We start from the raw sequence: 20,011 nt of genomic DNA, 5'->3' as shown, positions 1-20,011 counted from the left end.
GACCCGGTCCCGGATAAAGCGGAAGAAGACGAGACGAGACGAGTGTGGCACGGCTTCTGCAAGCTCATCGGGGTCACTGCCAGCCTCTCCTCTGGGTTCCACCCCTAGTCCAATGGCCAGACGGAGAGGCTCAACCAAGACCTGGAATGCACCCTGCAAGGCCTGGCTATGGATAACCCGACATCGTGGAGCACCTGGCTGTCATGGGCTGAGTACGCCCACAACACCCTGCAGTCATTGGCCACCAAGCTGTCGCCGTTCCAGTGCCAATTCGGGTTCCAGCCACCTCTGTTCCCGGACCAGGAGGAGGACGCTGGGGTGCCCTCGGTCAACCAATACGTGAGACAGTGTCGCAAGACCTGGAGCAAGGTCAGGAGGACACTCATCCAGACCTCCAGTACCAACCAGACTCGGGCCAACCGCCATAGGAGACCTGCCCACACTTTCCGCCCTGGGCAGCGGGTTTGGCTGTCCACCAAGGACCTTCCGCTGCGGGTGGAGAACCGCAAGCTTGCTCCTCGCTACATTAGCCCCTTCAAGGTTGTACGCAGAGTTAACCCTGTCTCCTACCAGCTCCAGTTACCACATACGCTAAGGATTAACCCCACATTCCATGTTTCCCTGTTGCGGCCCGTACTGATGTCCACGTATGCCCCTGCCCCTAGGAACCCCCCGCCCCCCGCATCTTCCAGGGTCAGACTGTTTTCACTGTGCGCCACCTGCTGGACTCCTGCCAGGTTCGCGGGGGTCTCCAATATCTTGTGGACTGGGAGGGCTATGGCCCTGAGGAGCGCTGCTGGGTCCCAGCTCGGGACATACTAGACAAAGAACTTTGTCGGGACTTCCATTTGGCCCATCCTGATCATCCTGAGAACGTCAGGAGATGCTCCTAGAGGGGGGGTCCTGTTAGGACTGGGACTGTTTTGAAAATGTTGTGGGAGTTAAGGGAACAGCCCTCTCCTGGCTCACGTCTTATCTAACTGATCGTTATCAGTATGTTGATATAAATGGTGATATTTCTAGACGTAGCGAGGTAAAGTTTGGTGTTCCACAAGGTTCTGTCTTGGGTCCACTGCTTTTTTCTCTATACATGTTACCTCTGGGCGATATTATTCGTAAACATTGTATTAGTTTCCACTGTTATGCTGATGACACACAGTTGTATGTCTCTGCAAAACCTGATGAGGGACACCAGCTTAATAGAATTGAGGAATGTGTTAAGGACATTAGACACTGGATGCTTATTAATTTCCTTCTGCTTAACTCTGACAAGACTGAAGTACTTGTACTAGGACCACATACAGCTAGAAGTAAGTTTTCTGATTACACAGTAACTCTGGATGGCCTTTCTGTTTCTTCACGTGCAGCAGTAAAAGACCTCGGAGTGATTATTGACCCCAGTCTTTCATTCAAAACTCACATTGATAACATCACCCAGATAGCTTTCTTTCATCTCAGAAATATTGCAAAGATAAGAAATTTAATGTCATTGCATGATGCAGAAAAACTAGTCCATGCTTTCGTTACCTCCAGGTTGGATTATTGTATTGCCTTACTGTCTGGATGTTCCAATAAGTGCATAAACAAGCTCCAGTTAGTTCAAAATGCAGCAGCAAGAGTCCTTACTAGAACTAGAAAATATGACCACATCACGCCTGTCTTATCCACACTGCATTGGCTCCCAATCAAATTTCGTATTGATTATAAAATACTACTAATGACCTTTAAAGCACTAAATGGTCTCGCACTACAGTACCTGAGTGAACTTCTGCTCCTCTATGACCCGCCACGCCTACTTAGATCAAAAGGTGCAGGCTATCTGCTGGTACCTCGTATAGTGAAGGCTACATCAGGGGGCAGAGCCTTTTCTTACAAAGCCCCACTGTTATGGAACAGCCTTCCAAGTAATGTTCGGGAATCAGACACAGTCTCAGCATTTAAGTCTAGGCTGAAAACATATCTGTTTAGTCAAGCCTTTTGTTAATGGTGTTTATGAGGTAAAGGAGTAGATCTGGAGGGTCCTCAGACATAGAGTGTTTTGGTAAACTGGGATGTATGGATGCTGTCAGTCCCCACTCGCTTGCTCACTCGAGTTTGTTGACGGTGTAGTGGCTGGCTGCTTTATGTCCTGGGGCTCCCTCATGCCTGTGTTACCTTCTGGCTCTCTCCTTTTAGTTATGCTGTCATAGTTAGTTGCCGGAGTCCCTGCTTGTACTCGGTGCAATATGTATACTGTTCCTACTTATTCAGGTGACATTGGGCATACCTAACCACCTGTGTTTTCTTTCCCTCCCCCCCCACCCCAAATCTGTCCCTCTGAGTTACATGGAGTCAACAGGAAATCTTTTGGTGGAGACGGTGGGGACCTCGACTGGCTATCGTAGCCTGCAGGGAATCGGCCGTCAGACATTCTGTCGCATGTCCCAGACCCGGTGAAATGTAACTGAATTGTCTTGGCCAGCCCTAAGGGTCCCATCTGCATCTCATCATTGCTGAGGAGTGTGCTCCCATCACCCAATCAAGCATCCAGCCAGAGCAGGTCATGATATATTTTACCATATTAACATGCCATTGTTGTGTGTTATGCCTGATGTAAAGACTCTCGTCTCTGCGAGCCTACCACACAGATTTAATACTTTTCATTTTTAGGGCATACCTAACCACGTGTTTTCTTTCTCTCTCTCTTCCCCACCCCCCAATCTGTCCCTCTGAGTTACATGTTGATCCTGGGATTGAGATGCTGGCCTCTTCTGCCCCTCGGACCTGCTTGATCCATCCTGGTGCCCTGTGTTTGTTCGGAGTTTTATCGCACCGCTCCTGTGAAGGACGGCCCCATGAGGACAGTTGAGGGTTATACCTGTTAAAACTGTTAATATTATAATCAGGCTGTCTGTTGTTGCCCAAATGAGGATGGGTTCCCTTTTGAGTCTGGTTCCTCTCGAGGTTTCTTCCTCATGTCATCTGAGGGAGTTTTTCCTTGCCACCGTCGCCACAGCCTTGCTCATTGGGGATAGATTAGGGATAAAATTAGCTCATGTTTTAAGTCGTTCAAATTCTGTAAAGGTGCTTTGCGACAATGTTTATTGTTAAAAGCGCGATACAAATAAACTTGATTTGATTTGACTGTTTTGGCCTCTAGAGGCCGCTGTTATTTCCTTTTCTGGTCATGTTTGTTTTGGCCTCTAGAGGTCACCACTGTGTTCTGTGTTTTGTTTTTGTCTTATTGCCTGTTTCCTGCCCCGCCCTATCCTTAATTAGTTTGTGTATTTATACCCCTGAGTTCAGTCCTCTTGTCACGGAGTCTTTGTGCTGTTATGTTTAGCTCCAGTTTCCTCTGTACCATGTTCTTTGCCTTTGTCTTTTTGGTTTTGCACTTTGCTTTTCTTTTTGGGCTTTTGCACCTAGTATTTACTGTTTTTTGGATCTTCTGAGCGTTGGTATTTTTGCCTTTTCTTTTCTGGTTTTTTGGCTTTTGTTTTGACTTTTGTACTTTCGATATTTCTTATTTTTCCCTTCATCTTCTGAGCATTTTGGATTATTTCTTTTGGACTGTATATATTGTAAATAAACCTTTTGATACTTTTTCTATTTCCGCCTCACACCTCTGCATTTGAGTCATCCCCCTGGTGGCCTAGTGGGGGTTTGCTGGATTATCACACCAGCGAACCAGGTTAGAATCCCAGCAAAACCCTAACACAGGACACATACACACATAGCTCCATGTTTTTCAGTTCTCTCTTTCTCTCTGTCTGGTTACAGGCCTCCTAAAAGCACATAAAAGACACAAATAAATAAAACTGGTGGTACCCAGACACAGATGACAGTCATCACATATTACCTGCCAGAGGACCTACTGTCCTCTGGTAATGCTTGACCATGCCCCCACTGCCATAAGGTAATATCAGAATGTTATTATACAGTAATCTTGAACACAATGCGTGGTTAGTAAGGGTTCATTTATTCATCTTCAGTCACTGCTTTATCTTGCTCATGGTCAGCAGTGAAAGTGGTAGCCATTCCCAGTAACATTTATGAAAGATGGGACAATTCAGTCCAAATGGGATGGGTTTCATAATTATTTTTATTTATTTAGCCACAATGATGTTCTACATTTTTTACTTTGGATTTAAAAAAAAAAAGCTGGATGCAAATAAAAATTTCAGAATTCAAGTATAGGGTCAAACTAAAAATAGGATCAGAGCAGCACAACATATTTAAATATGTTTAGCTGTAAACAAGCTAATCATAGGATGACAGTGTTGCAGCACATTCCAACCTTCAGCTCTGGTTACTATCTGTGTGGAATTTTGCATATCTATTGGTTTCCTCTGGGTTCTGTGACTGTTCTAATTGCTGAAAGCTATGAAAGAGTGTGTGAATAAGTGTGTAAACTGGCATCTCATCCTGGGTGTATTCATGCCTTGTAGCCTGAATTCTGGATCCACCATGACTCTCACCAGCTATGACAAAAAAAATGAATGAATGAATATTCATCAAATTCTCTCATTCTCCCTCTTCTGTCTATCCTCAGGAATGGGTGACAGCTACAGACCTACTGATCTCGTTAAACAGATTGAACACCTTTGGAGATGAGTTCTTCAAAGATGCCAATGTGCTACGCTCCTACTTTTATGCCATCTCTGACTTTTCTGTGGGGGGCAGGTAATGTTCATGTGCACACAGCCACAAACATGCATGCACAATATTGGATACTGATGCCTACAGAACCACAAAAATCAGTTGAGATTGGAAGTCGATGCCAAAGTCACTTAAAGACAAATAACCTCTTCGGAGTCACATGCAACACGAACAATTACACATTTGCAGAAGACTGAGATGGATATTATGAAAGACATCTCGCAAAACCTACAATCTGCTCTCCAGCAGGAACAAAGCTTATTTTGGTTAATGTTTTTCCAGTGTAAACAGGATATTGTAAAGGGAGAATGCTGTGCTTGTGGTGTGGGGAAGGATGTGTCTGTATGTGTGTGTGGATGTTTCTGTGCCTGGGTGGTCGTTTAGTTTAGACAGCCAAACATATGTGTATAATTATATTGAATTAGTTATTGGTGACCTTGTGGCATGATGAAAAGACATAAAAGATCCATAAAAATGCACCAGTCTCTTTTCTGTTAAATTCTCAACAAATGTTTATGCATTATTTTTTCTATCTTTTATTTACTAACCTCATTTCCAGAAAAGTTGGTATATTTTCCAAAATGCAATAAAAACAAAAATCTGTGATTTGTTAATTCATGTGAACCTTTATTTAACTGACAAAAGTACAAAGAAAAACTTTTAAATAGTTTTACTGGGACTTCCGGTTATGGCAGCTTGCTGAATAGACGTGTGCAAGACTGCTCTGCTACTCCAATCTTCAAATCCTTTCTAAAAAGCTCAATTTTGTGCGTCATTCAGCCCAACTACAACACCAAGGTTTAAGGAAAACTGATGAGTCAAAGGAAGACAAATCACGGCTGGACAAACCAAACCGACCTAACGAATTTTGCATCACCAACTGCCAAAGCCAAGATGGCCGCTAGCGGCAAGGCTATACAAGCTAGAGCTGGTGCTGGCCCTGCCGCTACCGTTAGCCCTGAGAAACAGTCAGAGGGAGACATTACTACTGCCGGGGGGGAGTCCGGTACATCTTTGACAAAAATACTGACAGCTATTAACACCATGAAAACTGAGTTCTCATCCAAATTTGATGGCATCCTGTCTGCGATTGAAAGTGTAAGGAGAGACATTACAGACTGCTCAGAAAGAGTCACACAGGCAGAGACGAGAATCTCAACAACAGAATACAATGTTACTGCACTCCAAAAGAAGGTGAAAAATTTAGAGGGGAAAAATTAAGACCTGGAAGAGAAAGTACTGGGCCTAGAAGCTCGCTCACATCATTCCAATGTATGGGTTGTTAATCTACCTGAGGGCACGGAGGGTGAAGACACCTGTGGATTCCTGGAGAGCTGGATACCAGAGGCGCTGGAGCTAGCACCACTCCGGGGGAAAATTACGGTGGAAAGAGCACACAGGCTTGGACCAAGAAGACCAGATAATACTAACTCCGCACCTAGAACCCTCATAATGAAGTTTCTAAATTACAGAGACAAGGAAGCAGTGATGAGAGTGGCTAGGGCGAAAAACAGATCCTCTACAAGAACCAGACGGTGAGGTTCTATCAGGACATGGCAGCAGAGACACACAAGAAGCTGAAAGAATTCGGGGAGGCAAGGAGACAACTCTGTTCACTGGGGCTCCGGTACGGTATGATCCCTCCTGCCCGACTTATAGTCACCTACAAGGAGCACTCACACATCTTCAGCTGTGCCGACGAAGCCGAGCGCTTCATTAAGAAGATCCAGTCGGATATTCATCCAGACTGAGGTATTGATGAGCAGATGACACCATAACAAATGTCATCCCAAACTGCTGATGGAACATTATTTTGATATCTTGACACAGCGTAGAGACAGGAGTGGAGTGCAGAGTGAAAGTTAGTTAAGTTGTTACACTGAGTTCTGATCTCTCTCCTTCCCCAGCCTATTGATAAGGAACAATTCTCTGATTTAATATGAACGGCTTAGTTAAGCAAATATGGATGCGTTTTTCGTTTGCTGGGCTGTTGTAAAGGAATTTTCTGAATAATAGTAGCAGAGTAGTTACGTTTACTCTGTTTTTTCTTTTTTTTTTTTTTACACCAGCATAGCTATACTGATCCTCATGCTGTATGGACCAGCTCTTTGCTTTCTGGAGGTCCAGCATATGAAGGTGGGGGAACACCTGATGGGGTAATATTCAGGTGGATGGATAATGGCCGAGGGAAATAATTTAGTTTTTTATTCATTTTTTTTCTTTGTTTAGTCTGAAATTACTCAAAGTGTTGGGAAAATGCAATACTACTTGTCCATATGTCTGTTGATCTAAAGGTTAGAATTACATCCTGGAATTGCAGAGGGCTACAAAAACAAAAAAGGTGAAACAAGTTATGAACAGGATTAAAATATTACAATCTAATATAATATTTCTTCAAGAAACCCACCTAACACATGAAGACAAGCTTAAAGTGAGGAGGAGGTGGAAGGGTAAAATTCTGCCAGCTCCCTTTACCTCTCAGGCACGGGCGATTGCTCTAAGACAACGAGGGAGGCTCAGCCTCCTCTAAAAATTACGAACATCATGTAGGATGAATTGCGCTAGGCTTATGTTATAGCCGACCTTATAACATTGCTATTTCAGATCCAGAATCATAGAAATATATGTGCTCAACCCACTACAGTGCGAAATCATTCCGTTATAACTTTAATGTGTGCGTGAGTTTTTCCCCCTCGTGACAGCGCAATGCAGCGCAGCCTCAGTGGACTTCAATGGCATTTGGGAGCTATGCGCTTTTCAATCTCAAAATGCAAGACGATTATTGGACAAGTACTGCGAAAACGCCCACCCATGGAATCTCACGGACTCCCAGCCTCAGTGGACTTCAATGGCATTTGGGAGCTATGCGCTTTTCAATATCAAAATGCAAAACGGTTATTGGACAAATACTGCGAAAATGCCCACCTATGGACTCCCAGCCTCACATGGGAGGGACATGGCAGTTTCCGCGAGGAGACTGGTGACTGGTGAAAGCGGCCAGATATTTTCTTTGATTGACAGCTCGTTTCAAATATAGACAGGCAGCGGCGAATCTCAGTTCAGTCCCATGCGGATTTGCAAGTGCTGTGGTGTATTGTAAGAGATCAGCTTACATTTCAATTTCATTCATTACATACGGTTTCTACCAGCTTTTTTAGTTTGTATATATTTTCATTGTAAATAAAGTGTAAATATAGTGTTGTCAAGTTTGCTATCTTAGTTCCAGAAATTTTGTTTATTTGAGTGACTGAACTTGAACTTGAGGGGGCTAGTCAGCTAGCAAGAAAGTTGCGCACGGATGCTAAGCATTGCTGATTTAATTTTGGCGAATCCATTTGCCAGTCTTCCTTTCGAGGAAAAAAATTAAAATTAAAGAGCAGGGTAGACGAACGCCTCAAACTGACTTGGTGAAAAAGGTAGGGAATAATACTCGTTCCTTTCAGCTCTCCTGGTACGAGAAAGTGAATTGGCTAACAGCAAGTGACCCACATCACCAACAGTAAATAGGCTACTTTAGTAATATGTCATGGATGGACCAAAAATATAGAATCTATTTAAAATGTTTATGCTGAGTATATTATATTGGAATATATATTTTTCTGGATATGAATTAAACACGGGCGGCACGGTGGTGTAGTGGTTAGCGCTGTCGCCTCACAGCAAGAAGGTCCTGGGTTCGAGCCCCGGGGCTGGCGAGGGCCTTTCTGTGTGGAGTTTGCATGTTCTCCCCGTGTCCGCGTGGGTTTCCTCCGGGTGCTCCGGTTTCCCCCACAGTCCAAAGACATGCAGGTTAGGTTAACTGGTGACTCTAAATTGACCGTAGGTGTGAATGTGAGTGTGAATGGTTGTCTGTGTCTATGTGTCAGCCCTGTGATGACCTGGCGACGTGTCCAGGGTGTACCCCGCCTTTCGCCCGTAGTCAGCTGGGATAGGCTCCAGCTTGCCTGCGACCCTGTAGAAGGATAAAGCGGCTAGAGATGATGAGATGATGAGATGAATTAAACACAGCTACAATTTGGAAAACATTTTTAAACAAAAACACAGCTGAGAACATTTCACACTACAGACCTGGATTAAAAGTGAAGGGTTATCAAAATTGTCAATTAAACATTTCTCAGTCAAAATAAGTAAAATATAGGGAAAGTGTCATTGAATGAAATGTGTGGCACCCAGCTCTACTGCTGAGGTTCCTGACAAAGAGCTGCTTTCAATAATGATCAATTTTTAAACAACATGCCACAATTTTAAAATATAAAATGTTAAAATATACCCCTCCCCCCCAACACCACCATCATGTATATTGGACAGTAGGCTAATGGGCCAAAAGAACCTGTTATTTCACAGTTTGTGACGCTGCCAACAATCAGCCAGATCAGAGGCAAGAGTATGGGCAAAATTGATGTTTTTTCTTTTAAAATCTGGAAATATTGTAACCGACCAGCCTCCCCTGTTTGAAAGACTACCAGCCGCCACTGCTCTCAGGCAAGGGGTGTCATGATTTTGATCCATGATTCTATTCCACTACAAATTCATGAAGTTATCAAAGATAAGGCTGGGTGATACCTGATTATTCAGGGAAGAATTCTTAGGGAACAATTAATTCTGATAAATATTTATGCTCCAAACACAGACGAACCCAAGTTTTTCCAAAACATATTTCTTACCATTGCTTCTTTACCTGGTGCTTGTATTATGGCAGGTGATTTTAATTGCACCTTAGATCCACAGAAGGACAAAAGTTCAGGAGTGGACCAATCACATCTGAGGAGCAGGGGTGTAATTCTTCATTTCATGAAAGAAATGAGTCTAATTGATGTTTGGAGGGAAGATAATCCCAGTGGGAAAAAATATTCATGCTACTCCAGTACACATCAGTCATATTCCCGCATAGATTTCTTTCTGGTCTCAGCATTACTAAAATATAAAATAAAAGAGGTTTCCTATGAAGTCATACTCCATGCTCCAAACTCTTTAGTCTATTATGATTCTAAATTGACTAGTGATATTCCCAAATGGAGATTTAAAGCAAAATGGATGGCAGATACTGGTTTTGTTTCTTTTCTAGATGAACAGATTAAATACTATTTTGAAACAAATACAATAGAAACCTCAGGAGGTATTAGATGGGAAGTGTTGAAGGCCTTTATTAGGGGACAAATAATTAACATTACTAGCTCGAAGGCCAAACAAACTTACAAGAAAACAAAATCATTAGAAACTGTTAGGACTAGGACTGTTTTGGCCTCTAGAGGCCGCTGTTATTTCCTTTTCATGTCGTGTTCATTTTGGCCTCTAGAGGCCGCCACTGTTCCTGTGTTTTGAGTTTGTGTTAATTGCCTAATTATCTTCACCTGTGTCCTTAATTAGTTTGTGTATTTATACCCCTGAGTTCAGTCCTCTTGTCACGGAGTCTTTGTGCTGTTATGTTTATCTCCAGTTTCCTTTGTACTGTGTTTTTTGATCTTCTTAGCTTTTGTATTTTTGCACTTTGCTTTTCTTTTGGATTATACTCTTTGGGTTTTTTTTGTCTTTTGTTTTGCCCTGTATATAGTGTATATAGTTTAAATAAACCTTTTGATTCCTTTTCTACTTCCGCCTCACGCCTCTGCATTTGAGTCATCCCCCTGGTGGCCTAGTGGGGGTTTGCTGGATTATCACACCAACGAACCAGGTTCGAATCCCAGCAAAACCCTAACAGAAAGACTCCGTCATGACCGACTCAGCAGAGGCTGCTTCAACTGTCTACCCGGCCAACCTTCAGGGAATTATGGCAGCTTTGACACGCTTCGGAGCGACCATGGACGCTCATGGACGTACGCTCACCAGCCAACGTGAGGCCCTCGCTCGCCACAAGGAACTGCTTCAGCAAATTGGGAAAACCCTGGCACAGCTGACATCTCTGCCTGCATCTCCTGCTCCTGCTCCTGATCCAGCTCCCACTCCTGCTCCAGTGCCTCCTGCCATGCTGCCTTCTTCACCTCGCGAACCCAGCCTTCCTGCACCACAGAGGTATGACGGCAAGCACAGTGAGTGCCGAGAGTTCCTTACCCAGTGTCAACTCACCTTTGAGCTTCAGCCTACCACCTACACTACGGATCGCCGCAAGATTGCCTTTGTGATCAACTTATTAGCTGGTAAGGCGCGAGCCTGGGCTACTGCTATCTGGCAAAGACAGGGACCTGAGTGCTTTGATTTCCATCTGTTTTCTGAAGAGATGCTTCGGGTCTTCGATCAGGCAGACATCAGTACCGACGCAGCCCGAAAGCTCATGTCCATCCGGCAAGGAGGAAGCGTCGCAGATTACGCCATCTCGTTCCGAACACTCGCAGCAGTAAGTGGATGGAACGAGACTGCCCTGGTGTCAGCCTTCCACCATGGTCTGTCTGACCCCATCAAGGACGGTCTGGCCTCTATTGGATGCCCAAGTGACCTCGAAACCCTCATCTCACATGCTATTCGTCTGGACAACAGGATGAGAGAACGCCACCAAGCCTTGAGCCCCCCCAGCCTCCCTACCTCTACCTGGAGACCGTCTACCTCCTTCAGTGACTGTCCAGAACCCATGCAAGTGGGTCGTACTCGCCTCTCCGCATCTGAGAGGGAGCGCAGAAGGAGGGACAAGTGCTGCATCTACTGTGGCAAGCCTGGTCACTTCCGAGCATCATGTCCCGAACTCTTGGGAAAAGGACCGCCCCGTCCAGCCGAGGGAGGGTTGTGACGGGGCCTACCCTCTCTCCCGGACTCCCTGGCCAAGGAATCTACATCCCGGTCTCCATCTCCTGGGGTGAGTCTGTCCACTCTTGTCAAGCTTTGATAGACTCAGGGGCGGCTGGGAACTTTATGGATATTCACTTCGCCCAAAGCATCAATATTCCGACTGCACCTCTTGAAGTCCCACTGTCTGTGTCTGCCCTCGATGGCCAAGCGTTAGGTGATGGAAGAGTCACCCAAGTTACTTCTCCAGTTTTCCTCCAGTCTCAAGGTCACAAGGAAGAAATATCCCTGCACCTGATTCCTTCACCTGAGTTCCCAGTTATTCTAGGCCTTCCTTGGCTTACTCGCCACAACCCTCGCATAGACTGGGTAACAAGCCAGGTTGTGGAATGGGGCCCTGCATGCCATGCCTCTTGTCTGCTCTCTAGCTCTCCTGTGTCTCCTGCCGAGCCCCCTGATCTCACCGAGTTATCTCAAGTTCCCACAGAGTACTGGGATCTCAAGGAGGTATTCAGCAAGAGCAGGGCCGCCGTTCTTCCTCCGCACCGGGCCTACGACTGTGCCATCAACTTGCTCCCTGGGACTACCCCTCCTCGTGGCAGACTGTTTTCACTCTCTCAGCCAGAACGCAAGGCCATGGAGGAATACCTCAAAGATGCCCTGGTCTCTGGGTTTATTCGACCCTCCACTTCACCTGCTGGAGCCGGCTTCTTCTTTGTCGGCAAGAAGGATGGGGGGCTCCGACCATGTATTGATTACAGGGGCCTGAATAAGATCACTGTGCGCAACCGATATCCCCTTCCGCTGATGTCCACAGCTTTCGACCTGCTCCAAGGCGCCACCGTCTTCACCAAGTTGGACCTACGGAACGCATACCACCTCATCTGTATCCGACAGGGAGACGAGTGGAAGACTGCCTTTAACACCCCGTCTGGGCACTATGAATACCAGGTGATGCCCTTCGGACTCACCAACGCACCAGCTGTTTTTCAGGCCCTAATCAACGACGTCTTAAGGGACATGATTAACCTATACGTTTTTGTCTACCTCGACGACATCCTTATCTTTTCCAAGACCGTGCAGGAGCACCGCCACCATGTCCGCCAGGTTCTCCAGAGGCTGCTACAGAACAATCTGTTCGCCAAGGCCCAGAAATGCGAATTTCATGTTCCCGAGGTCTCCTTTCTGGGATTTATTGTACGGACAGGCCAACTCCAAATGGACCCTGCCAAGACCCTGGCCGTCCGGGATTGGCCTACTCCCAAGTCCGTTAAGGAGGTTCAGCGGTTCTTAGGATTCGCTAACTTCTACCGCAAGTTCATCAGGAACTTCAGTTCTGTGGCAGCACCCATGTCAGACCTCACCAAAGGGACAGGTGGATCTTATGGCTGGTCTCCTCAGGCAGAAAAGGCATTCAAAGACCTCAAGGACCGCTTCTGCACGGCACCCATTCTGGTTCTCCCGGACACCTCCCAACCATTCATCGTGGAGGTGGACGCCTCGGACAGTGGTGTCGGCGCGGTGCTCTCTCAACGTTCGGAAGGAAAGCTGCACCCCTGCGCTTACTTCTCCCACCGCCTGAGTCCTGCTGAGTCCCGGTACGATGTGGGGGATCGAGAACTGCTAGCGGTCAAACTGGCCCTTGAGGAGTGGAGGCACTGGCTGGAGGGAGCACAACATCCATTCCTGGTTTGGACTGACCACAAGAACCTGGAGTACCTCCAGCAAGCCAAGAGACTGAACCCTCGACAGGCTAGGTGGGCCCTGTTTTTCAGTCGGTTTGACTTCACCCTCTCATACCGCCCCGGCTCCAAGAACACCAAACCTGACGCACTGTCCAGACTGTTCTCTGCCACTAACAGGGAGAATGAAGTCGGGCCTATTATCCCTGTGTCCCGGATTGTGGCCCCTGTCCGCTGGGGTATTGAGGAGGCTGTCCGACGAGCCCAACGCCAGGACCCCGGTCCTGGGACGGGGCCACCAGGCCTCTTGTACGTCCCACATCAAGCCCGGGCCAAGGTTCTCCAGTGGGGTCACTCTTCCCCTCTCACCGCCCACCCGGGAGCTCGGAGGACCCTGGACTTCCTGAAAAGACGCTTCTGGTGGCCTAACATGGAGAAGGAAGTAAGGTCATTTGTCCTGTCCTGTGAGGTTTGCACCAGAACCAAGAACCCACGACAGCGTCCCCAGGGTCTCCTGCATCCTCTGACCATTCCCCGGCGTCCCTGGTCCCACGTAGCAGTCGACTTTATCACGGGTCTCCCTGAGTCACAAGGTAACACGGTCATTTTGGTCTTAGTTGACAGATTCTCCAAGGCCTGCTGCTTCATACCACTGTGCAAACTCCCCTCTGCTCTTGAAACTGCGGAACTTTTGTTTAATCATGTCTTCCGAGTCTTTGGTCTTCCACAGGACATCGTCTCAGACCGAGGGCCCCAGTTCTCCTCCCGAGTGTGGCACGGGTTCTGCAAGGTCATCGGAGCCACTGCCAGCCTCTCCTCTGGGTTTCACCCACAGTCCAATGGTCAGACGGAGAGGCTCAACCAGGACCTGGAAACCACCCTGCGAGGCCTGGCTATGGATAACCCGACATCGTGGAGCACCTGGCTGCCATGGGCGGAGTACGCCCACAACACCCTGCAGTCATCGGCCACCAAGCTGTCGCCATTCCAGTGCCAATTCGGGTTCCAGCCACCTCTGTTCCCGGACCAGGAGGAGGACGCGGGGGTGCCCTCGGTCAACCAATATGTGAGACGGTGTCGCAAGACCTGGAGCAAGGTCAGGAAGACCCTCATACAGACCTCCAGAACCAACCAGACTCAGGCCAACCGCCATAGAAGACCTGCACACGCTTTCCGCCCTGGGCAGCGTGTTTGGCTGTCCACTAAGGACCTTCCACTGCGGGTGGAGAACCGCAAGCTTGCTCCTCGCTACATTGGCCCCTTCAAGGTGGTGCGCAGGGTGAACCCTGTCTCCTACCGGCTCCAGTTGCCCCGGACTCTGAGGATCAACCCCACTTTCCATGTTTCCCTGTTACGGCCCGTACTGACGTCTACATATGCCCCTGCCCCTAGGAACCCCCCACCCCCCCGCATCTTCCAGGGGCAGACTGTGTTCACTGTGAATCGCCTGCTTGACTCCCGCCGGGTCCGCGGCGGGTTGCAATATCTGGTGGACTGGGAGGGCTATGGTCCTGAGGAGCGCTGCTGGGTTCCTGCTCGGGATGTCCTTGATAAAGAACTATGTCGGGACTTCCATTCGGCCCATCCGGATCGCCCTGGGAACGTCAGGAGACGCTCCTAGAGGGGGGGGTCCTGTTAGGACTAGGACTGTTTTGGCCTCTAGAGGCCGCTGTTATTTCCTTTTCATGTCATGTTCATTTTGGCCTCTAGAGGCCGCCACTGTTCCTGTGTTTTGAGTTTGTGTTAATTGCCTAATTATCTTCACCTGTGTCCTTAATTAGTTTGTGTATTTATACCCCTGAGTTCAGTCCTCTTGTCACGGAGTCTTTGTGCTGTTATGTTTATCTCCAGTTTCCTTTGTACTGTGTTTTTTGATCTTCTTAGCTTTTGTATTTTTGCACTTTGCTTTTCTTTTGGATTATACTCTTTGGGTTTTTTTTGTCTTTTGTTTTGCCCTGTATATAGTGTATATAGTTTAAATAAACCTTTTGATTCCTTTTCTACTTCCGCCTCACGCCTCTGCATTTGAGTCATCCCCCTGGTGGCCTAGTGGGGGTTTGCTGGATTATCACACCAACGAACCAGGTTCGAATCCCAGCAAAACCCTAACAGAAACAGAAATAAAGAAATTAGAAGATGAATATTATCAATCAGGTTCTCAAGATGTCCACCAAAGATTACTTCTGTTAAGAACACAATATAATGAAATATCTACAATGAGATCTTTATCAAGCTTATTACGACTTAAACAGACGTTCTATGATCAAGGTGAAAAGCCTGGCAGAGTGCTGGCATGGCGCATCAAACAACGTCAGAATGAAAGATTAATCACTGCAAAAGGATAATAATGAAAATATTGTGGACCCAATTGAAATAAATGAAAACTTCTAAAAATTTTATGAACAGCTTTATAGCTCAGAAATAGGTCCAAATACATCTGATTTGAATAATTTATTGGACAGCATCCACATTCCCAAGATATCAGAAGTAATTAAGGGAGAACTAGAGAAAGATATAACTTTAGTGGAATTATCTGTAGCCATTGATAGTATCAAAGGAGGGAAAACCCCTGGGCCAGATGAGATACCCATTGAAGTTTATAAAATGTTCAAGCATAGACTGATGCCACCATTATTAGAAATGTTTAAGGAATCGTTTCACAATGGAATCCTTCCAACATCTTTAAGGGGAGCACTAATCACTTTGCTGCCAAAACCTGGCAAACCAAATAACAAATGTGAGAACTTTAGGCCAATCAGTCTTTTAAATGTGGATTTAAAAATTTTGAGTAAAATAATAGCTAGGAGACTTGAGAAAATAATTCTGTATATTATTGATAAGGATCAAAATGGCTTTGTACAAGGTAGGAAAAGCTTTCATAATGTTAGGAGAATTCTAAATATAATATTCAAGGAAAAGGGAGCAGCAGATACAGTACAGCATTACTGTCATTAGACGCTGAAAAAGCTTTTGACAGAGTGGAATGGCTCTTTATTTGAAATCCTCACACGTTTTGGCTTTGGAGAAAACTTTAATAAATGGATAAAACTACTTTATACAGAACCATATGCTGAAATCATGACTAATCGTAATATATCCAAGGTCATTAAGACTAATCGTAATATATCCAAGGTCATTAAGAGGATGTAGGCAAGGAGATCCCCTATCCCCTCTGCTGCTCATTATGGCTATAGAACCACTGGCAATAGCGGTAAAAGCACATCAAAACATAACAGGCATATCAATTGGACAGAGGGAACACCATCTGGCTCTATTTGCAGATGACGTAATAATATTTCTTTAAAAAGATGGAAAAATCAATTCCTGAATTACTAGAACTCATTAATGTATTTGGAAAAATCTCAGGATATAAATTAAACAAATCAAAATCATCAATAATGTTCTTAAATCAATTAGAAAGTAAAAGTCCTCCTAAAATAGCCACTCAGTTTTAAATTGTGGATTGCTTTACATATCTAGACATTCAAATTGTCCCACAACTTAAATATATTGTAGCTAGTAACTATGAACCATTAATGCTAGAAATCGCAAAGTTACTGGACAGGTGGACACCCATACCAGTGTCGCTAATAGGGAAAATAAACGTCCTTAAAATGAATATACTGCCTAAACTACTGTATTTGTTTCAAAATCTTCCACTTCCTCCTCCAAGTAACCTGTTCACTCAACTTAAAAGATTGTTTGTTAGATTTTTGTGGAATAACAGACATCCCCAGACATGACTGTCACTATTGTACTTACCATATGACAGAGAGGGACTCAAATGTCCCAGCCCACTCTGGTACTATTGGGCAGCACAACTAAGAACACTGTTGTTTTACTATACAGATAGAGATGCTCCTCTCTGGAAAGAAATGGAGGAACTCCAGCTAAGTCTACCCCTCCCACTATATCTGTACTCAGCAAGCACTAAAATCCTTAAAAAGAATACAAAAAATCATATCTTGAAAAATATGATTGTAGTGTGGCATCAAGTTAAAAAATATCTGAGAAAAATGTCCTCTCTCTCTCTGTCTTCAGCCAATATGGGGAAATGACTCCTTCCCGTCTCGTCTCGTCTCATCTTCTTCCGCTTTATCCGGGACCGGGTCGCAGAGGCAGCAGTCTAAGCAGGGAAGCCCAAACTTCCCTTTCCCCAGACACCTTGGCCAGCTCCTCGGGAAGAACACCGAGGCGTTCCCAGGCCAGCCAAGAGACATAGTCCCTCCAGCGTGTCCTGGGTCTTCCCCGGGGCCTCCTCCCGGGGGGACATGCCTGGAACACCTCCCCAGGGAGGCGTCCAGCAGGCATCCGAAAAAGATGCCCGAGCCACCTCAGCTGATTCCTCTCGATGTGGAGGAGCAGCGGCTCTACTCCGAGCTCCTCCCAAGTGACTGGGCTTCTCACCCTATCTCTAAGGGAGCGCCCAGCCACCCTGCGAAGGAAACTCATTTCGGCTGCTTGTATCCGCGATTTTGTTCTTTCAGTCATTACCCAAAGCTCATGACCATGGGTGAGAGTCGGAACGTAGATCGACCGGTAAATTGAGAGCTTCGCCTTTTGGCTCAGCTCCTTCTTCACCACGATGGACCGGTAAAGCAACTGCATCACTGCGGAGGCTGCACTGATCCGCCTGTCGATCTCGTGCTCCATCCTTCCCTCACTCGTGAACAAGATCCCGAGATACTTAAACTCCTCCACTTGAGGCAGGACTTCTCCACCAACCTGGAGAGGACAAGCCACCCTTTTCTGGTCGAGAACCATAGCCTCGGACTTGGAGGTGCTGATTCTCATCCCAGCCGCTTCACACTCGACTGCAAACCACCCCAGTGCATGCTGAAGGTCCTGGTTTGAAGAAGCCAACAGGACAACATCATCTGCAAAAAGCAGAGATGAAATCCTGTGGTTCCCAAACAGGATTCCTTCCGGCCCCTGGCTGCGCCTAGAAATTCTGTCCATAAAAATTATGAACAGAACCGGTGACAAAGGGCAGCCCTGCCGGAGTCCAACATGCACTGGGAACAGGTCTGACTTACTGCTGGCAATGCGAACCAGACTCCTGCTCCGTTTGTACAGGGACCGGACAGCCCTTAGCAAAGAGCCCCGAACCCCATACTCCCGAAGCACCCCCCACAGAATACCACAGGGGACACGGTCGAATGCCTTCTCCAGATCCACAAAGCACATGTGGACTGGTTGGGCAAACTCCCATGAACCCTCGAGCACCCTATGAAGGGTATAGAGCTGGTCCATTGTTCCGCGACCAGGATGAAAACCGCATTGTTCCTCCTGGATCCAAGGTTCGACTATTGGTCAAATTCTCCTCTCCAGTACCCTGGAGTAAACCTTCCCTGGGAGACTGAGAAGTGTGATTCCCCTATATAATTGGAGCACACTCTCCGGTCCCCTTTCTTAAAAAGAGGGACCACCACCCCAGTCTGCCACTGCAGAGGCACTGTCCCCGACCGCCACGTGATGTTGCAGAGGCATGTCAACCAAGACAGCCCCACAACATCCAGAGACTTGAGATACTCAGGGCGGATCTCATCCACCCCCGGTGCCTTGCCACCGAGGAGCTTGCAAACCACCTCAGTGACTTCGGCTTGTGTAATGGACGAGTCCACCTCTGAGTCATCAGCCTCAGTCTCCTCAGTGGAAGACATGATGGTGGGATTGAGGAGATCCTCAAAGTATTCCTTCCACCGCCCAACAATGTCCCCAGTCGAGGTCAACAGCTCCCCACCCACACTGTAAACAGTGTTGGCAGAGTACTGCTTCCCCCTCCTGAGGTGCCGGACGGTTTGCCAGAATTTCTTCGAGGCCGACCGATAGTCCTTCTCCATGGCCTCCCCGAACTCCTCCCAGTTCCGAGTTTTTGCCTCCGCAACTGCCCGAGCTGCAGCACGCCTGGCCTGCCGATACCCGTCAGCTGCCTCAGGAGTCCTGGAGGTCAACATGGCCTGATAGGACTCCTTCTTCAGCTTGACGGCATCCCTTACTTCCGGTGTCCACCACCGGGTTCGGGGATTGCCGCCACGACAGGCACTGGAGACCTTGCGGCCACAGCTCCGAACAGCTGCGTCCACAATGGAGGTAGAGAACATGGTTCACTCAGACTCAATGTCCCCCGCCTCCCTCGGAAGCTGGGAAAAGCTCTCCCGGAGGTGGGAATTAAAGACCTCCCCAACAGAGTGCTCAGCCAGACATTCCCAGCAGACCCTCACCATACATTTGGGCCTGCCAGGTCTGTCCAGCTTCCTCCTCCACCAGCAGATCCAACTCACCACCAGGTGGTGATCAGTTGACAGCTCAGCCCCTCTCTTCACCCGAGTGTCCAAGACATAGGGCCGGAGATCGGATGAAACGACTACAAAGTCTATCATCGACCTCCGACCTAAGGTGTCCTGGTGCCACGTGCACTTATGGACACCCCTATGCTCGAACATGGTGTTAGTTATGGACAAACCGTGACAAGCACAGAAGTCCAATAACAAAACACCACTCGGGTTCAGATTGGGGAGGCCGTTCCTCCCAACCACGCCCCTCCAGGTGTCACTGTCGTCGCCCACGTGAGCATTGAAGTCCCCCAGTAACACAATGGAGTCCCCAGTCTGAGCACCCCTCAGTACCTCTCCCAGGGACTCCAAGAAGGCCGGATATAATATCACACCCCTATAATATCACAGGTACTGGCTATTGTGCCTTTCTCTGATAACAAACTGTTGTGTTCACAAACTGTCTGTCACACTGCTATTTGGGCCGTAGGCACAAACAACAGCAAGAGCCCTCTCCCCAATCCGAAGGCACAGAGAGGTGACCCTCTCGTTCACTGGGGTAAACTCCAACACATAGCGGCTGAGCTGGGGAGCTATAAGCAAGCCCACACCAGCCCACTGCCACTCACCACGGGCGACTCCAGAGAAGTGGAGAGTCCAGCCCCTCTCGAGGAGCTGGGTTCCAGAGCCCAAGCTGTGCGT

At 47.1% G+C, this 20,011-nt stretch overlaps 1 protein-coding gene across 1 annotated transcript in view; it reads left to right on the top strand.

Moving 5' to 3' along the window:
• lamc3 (laminin, gamma 3) overlaps window positions 1–20,011 on the top strand; it is a 574,068-nt gene that overhangs the window by 224,204 nt on the left and 329,853 nt on the right. The window contains exon 3 of the mRNA XM_060912770.1: window positions 4,532–4,662. Coding sequence (XP_060768753.1) covers window positions 4,532–4,662 — 131 coding nt within the window. The remainder of the gene's footprint in view (window positions 1–4,531; window positions 4,663–20,011) is intronic.

This window comes from Neoarius graeffei, chromosome 28 (genome assembly GCF_027579695.1).
Source record: "Neoarius graeffei isolate fNeoGra1 chromosome 28, fNeoGra1.pri, whole genome shotgun sequence".
Classification (NCBI taxonomy): domain Eukaryota; kingdom Metazoa; phylum Chordata; class Actinopteri; order Siluriformes; family Ariidae; genus Neoarius; species Neoarius graeffei.
Note: the sequence above shows the minus strand (reverse complement) of the source record. Positions and strands in the feature narration are given on the sequence as shown.